The following is a 4,971-nucleotide window of genomic DNA, read 5'->3' on the forward strand; positions in this document are numbered from 1 at the left end:
CCTAACTTTCTTTCACAACAACAAACCTTCACAAACCCATTAAATAATTTTAAACGTGTATATATATAATATATATGTATGTGTGTATGTGAGGGAGATTGTCACATCATCTGTTTGTTGCAACTTTGCAGCAACAAACTTCTTAAGGCAAACTTGGCTTCACAACGGTTAAGTTTATGATATTGTTGTTCGCTGCAGTGCCACCTCATCCAAGCCTAAAGAAACGGTGCATGTTGTGGATACTCTAAGAAAGAGTTTCGTATGCAGGGGGTCTGGGTCGGGTGGGGCCCGTTTATGTTAATATAGGTCTTTAGCCTTCATTTATCTGTTTATTGTTTTATTACTATGGGTACAAAGATCATTTCACGAGTATATGTGTCGCGTTTTGAAAACATTTGAAAGTCATACTTGCACTTGGATTGTCATTTTAACAAGCATATGTGTTATGTTTTAATATGGGGTAACTTAACAAATTAATATTTTTTTGAATCATAAGACAAAAAGATAAACTAAACTTCCATTCCACTTATAAAGATTAACACACATTTCAAATGGGAATTGGCTACAAACCCATTAATGTATCAACATAACAAAACATAACTAACAAATTGGTAATGGCATACCATCCCACCCTTGGACACACTCCAACAAAGGATCAATAATCTGACCCTTTGATATGGCTGTGAACACCTTATCAAACTCCTCACCCGGCGAAGTCGCCTTCTCGCCCGTCAAATACACGCCCCCGAGCCCCTCCCTCACGAACCGGTACAATGGGTACGACCTACATGCCTTGATCCTATTTGGGACAGCCAATGTACCATTCTCAAACGCGGTCCGAACCTCCTCCACTTCTTTTGCCAAAACCGCTTTCAACTCGGCTTCAAAGTGATTAATCTTTTGGAAGATTGATGTTTTTTCATCTTTCTCACCGTCCCCGTTGCTCAACGCGTGTTCGACTAGCACGCGTCGAAGCTTCTCCATCAACGGGTACGAGGCGAGACACGGGTCGTCAATGTAGGTGAACACATGCTCGCGGTCTACAACACGAAGCAAGTCTTTTTCGCAGAATCTTGACGGGTGAAGCTCGCCGTTGAGACCCGTGGTTAGGACCTTTTTCGTCACTTGGCTCACGGTGTTTTTCACCGTAGCCTTTAAGTTCTCTTCCAAATGCCTCAAGTCGATCGATTGGCATAACGCGACCAAGTATGTCGACGACATGAGTTTCAATACCTCGACCGCTTCGGCTGTCTTTCGAGACGAAATTAAACCCAACGAGTTCACATCCTGGTTGTGTTGCTCCGCGCTTTGAACATGGTTCGTGACCGGGTTGGCTAAAAACTGAAGCTCGGAGCAGTACGAAGCCATCGCGATCTCTCCGCCTTTAAACCCGTAATCCAAGCTTGGGTTACGCCCACCCGTGAGATTCGAAGGCAACCCGTTGTTGTAAAAATCATTCACAAGCTCGGAAAATTGCGCAAACATTAATTTCCCAATCGCGGCAATCGCCAAACGCGTGTTATCCATCGAAACACCAATCGGGGTTCCTTGAAAGTTGCCACCGTGCAACGCTTTGTTCCTCGAAACATCGATCAACGGGTTGTCGTTGACCGAGTTAATCTCCCTTTCGATCATTTTCGTGGCGGAGCGGATGACTTCGATTTGCGGGCCGAGCCATTGTGGCGAGGTACGTAGTGCGTATCGGTCCTGTTTCGGTTTTTGCAACGGGTCCATCTCGTGAACCTTTTGCGCGGCTTTAACGTAATCGCTTCCGTCAAGAATGTATTCCATGATGGCCGCGGCCTCGATTTGACCCGGGTGATGCTTCAGTTTATGCGTCAAGTGGTCGGTGAACTCGGGCTTCCCTTGCATAACTTCCGCGAATATCGCGGACAACACTTCGGACAACAACGCAAGAACATTCGCTTCGAACAAAACCATGGAAGCCATTCCCGAACCAACCGCGGTCCCGTTAACAAGTGCTAGCCCTTCCTTAGGTTGTAATTCAAAGAACCCGCCGGTGATCCTGGCTACAGAAAACGCCTTTTCGGCGTTTAGAAACTCTCCAGTCGGTCCAACTGCTTTGGAGTTGGACCGGCCAGTGAGAAGTCCTGCGATGTAGGACAACGGGACCAGGTCACCCGAAGCGGTGATGGTCCCACGAAGGGGTAAAATTGGGGTGATGTTGTGGTTTATGAGTTTGGTGATGGCTTCGAGGATTTCAAAGCGGATGCCCGAGTAACCCTGGAGGAGGGTGTTGACCCTCACCATCATTGCGGCCCTTGTGGCCGAGTGCGGGAGGGTGTGGCTTGATTCCAAACCATTGCCGAATATACCCGCGTTCAAGAATCTGTAACGTAAAAAGTTGTTAAATTTAACTTACTATTAATTAATATTGAATAGTAACAATAGGTGTTTAGTTGACTATAAAACATAAACAAAAAGAAAGAAAGAAAAAGAAAAGTATCATGCTATAGTTTTTTTTTTTTTACTTTTTTTTTTTACTTTTTTTTAAGAACAGCGACTTTATTGTTTATTTTGTGTTAAGTCACCGTCTGTTGTCAGAGTGTTACGTTGTCTTAACAGAACTCACGTTGGTTTTACGAGTTTGACTTGACGTTTCCGGCGAAACCATACTTCCAGTTATTTAACAGTCGGTGTGTCATCACAATATTAGTTAGAATTTGCTGGTGTAACACAGTAAAACGAAAACTCGAATAAACTCGAGGTTCGAAGTAATAACCTTTCTATAAACCCTTTTTTTTCAAAAAGTTTAACTCAAATCATTTATTATTAAACCCCACACATTTATTTTCGCATCATAAAATATTTGTTTTTTTAATAGCCGTTTTCACAAAAAAACAAAACTAATTTATCATAATAATTTAATCATAATTTTCTTTTTTCTTAAAACAAACCAAAAAAAAAAGTGAAACTCTAGTGAACAAACTTCAAAAGTAAAAAATTACTGATCACAATAATCGGACGACCTCTGTACAACCAACCATTTAAACGGTATTATATTAGACATCAGATGGTATGGATAGCTGATGCCATTAAAAATAGGGGTTTTCTATACACACCCTTCATTTTATTAAAACACCCATTAATATGCTTCGTATAGGGCTATACGGAGCGTATAGGTCTCTATATATGCCTTGTATAGCACTATACGGCACGTATAGACACCCGTATAACCCCGCGTATAGTCCTATACAGGGACTATAAAGGGGCGTGGGGTTCCCTTAGTAGGACCCAAAAATAGTTATCTTCTATTACTGACCCCATAAAAAATAGTAAAGTTACTGAATCTAATATACTAATTTTAGTAAAAGTCGGTGTTCAATTATGACTTTAAAAAATTATTTTAAAAAATTGTTTTTTTTAACGGCTATACACACACCTGTTTATTTCTACTTCCATACGCGAGTTTTAAATCGCGGTCTTAACTCATTAAAAACAAGAATCTTTACCACCCGTTTAATTTAAGATTCGAATAAATTTATAAAAACAACCATGATATAAATACACCACTCATTTAATTTCACAATATAAAACACTGTTGTCTTTTGTGGACGGTCGTTTTATTAACGAAAAAAAATTAAATTTAAAAACTTGGTCAAAACGTCTATATTGCTCTCGATCTGGACGACCATTTAAAACGGTATGAAACTAGAGCCCCATAAAATAGATTTACCTAATTAACTCCTTTTGAAGAGCACCACCTTCCTTAGTTCTCCTATGAGACGTGGCACCAAACCCGGTCGTAACACCATAACTATCGGTCCCTTTATTCATACTCTCCATCACCCAATCACTACTCGCCTTCACGCCTTCCCTAGCTGATTCTGACAACTCCACCTTTACTCCAGTGTCACAGGTGGCTGCAATTGCAATTGCAGCCACCTGTGACACTGTCAATGTTTCCCCACCCAACTTCACCACCGGGTTCCTAAACTCGGCCACCATATGCTTCACCTCATCAAGGTGACTCCCCTTCATCGATTCGGCCACCACCCCCCAATTCAATGGATCACCTTTCACACAAGAAAGATATTCGTCACCGGTACCGTTTCGGTATGCATTGGTTTCAAGACTACACATATTATGTCAACAATCTAGTGAGAGAAAAAAATAATGTGATTATGTTTGTTGATAAAAGAAGACAAGGTGGTGGCTTATTTATAGATGAAAGTTATGTTACTTATGTATGTTTTATTTATTTATTGTTTTATATTTTTTTTATTTTTATATATTTTTTGTTTTTATATATATTTTCTTGTTGGTGAGGGAAAAGGGTGTTTATATTTGATTTTTGAGAAGGGGGGTTGGTAAGACTAAAATGGGTTGGTTGAAGATTAATCCTAGCCGTCGATCATTAAATTTTTTGTGGTTTAGATGTTTAAACGTAGACCAGTTGTACAACGCACTCTATACCAAACCACAACCCCTTTCAGATTGACTATGTTTAAGATTATGGAAGATATCAATCATAAATCATAATATTATCTTTAAAAAGTTAGTTTGATAATAATGCTTCACTTTTTATTTCAGAAGTAACTTTATAAAATGTAAGGCAAATTGACCGACTATAATGTAAAGTGCAAAGTGTAAAGTATAAACTGGCTGATGTATTGGTAAAAGTGTATCTTGTTAAAAGCTTAAATTAAATTAAGGTTAAATGGAATTGAACTCGAGCTATCACTTAAGCTTGTTTACTAAACGCTCACAAACTCAAGCTTGACCTGATATTGATTGGATTAAAATTATTTTTATTGGTATAATTTATGAAAATAATATACTATATAAGATATTTCTAAAATTGGGAAATAATAGGAAAATGCTAACAATAATAATAATGAACAATAAAACGAGGTTTGAGAAAAGATGTATATGATAACATTTATGCAATTGCACTTTCTTAAACGATTAAGTCTTCCTTTAATGGCTAGTACGTGCCTTTAAATACAC

General features: G+C 39.0%; 1 protein-coding gene across 1 annotated transcript; it reads right to left on the reverse strand.

The window, feature by feature from the left end:
- Positions 1–496: 496 nt before the first annotated feature.
- Positions 497–4,154, reverse strand: LOC143618959 (phenylalanine ammonia-lyase-like). The gene is made up of 2 exons (XM_077091016.1): positions 3,698–4,154; positions 497–2,350 (listed from the first exon to the last, which is right to left on the reverse strand). The coding sequence occupies exons 1-2, from the start codon at positions 4,102–4,104 to the stop codon at positions 601–603; spliced, it is 2,157 nt and encodes a 718-aa protein (XP_076947131.1). The 5' UTR covers positions 4,105–4,154; the 3' UTR covers positions 497–600.
- Between the last annotated feature and the right edge of the window lie 817 nt (positions 4,155–4,971).

Source organism: Bidens hawaiensis, unplaced genomic scaffold, assembly GCF_021521415.1.
Source record: "Bidens hawaiensis isolate Kalapana, Puna unplaced genomic scaffold, B.hawaiensis_p1.1 tig00002343_1, whole genome shotgun sequence".
Taxonomy (NCBI): Eukaryota; Viridiplantae; Streptophyta; class Magnoliopsida; order Asterales; family Asteraceae; genus Bidens; species Bidens hawaiensis.

Coding starts and splice junctions, on each gene's coding strand:
- LOC143618959 (XM_077091016.1), bottom strand. CDS start 4,104: ATGTGTAGTCTTGAAACCAATGCATACCGAAACGGTACCGGTGACGAA. Junction 2,351..3,697: donor CTTCAAAAGGAGTTAATTAG/GTAAATCTATTT, acceptor TTTACGTTACAG/ATTCTTGAACGCGGGTATAT.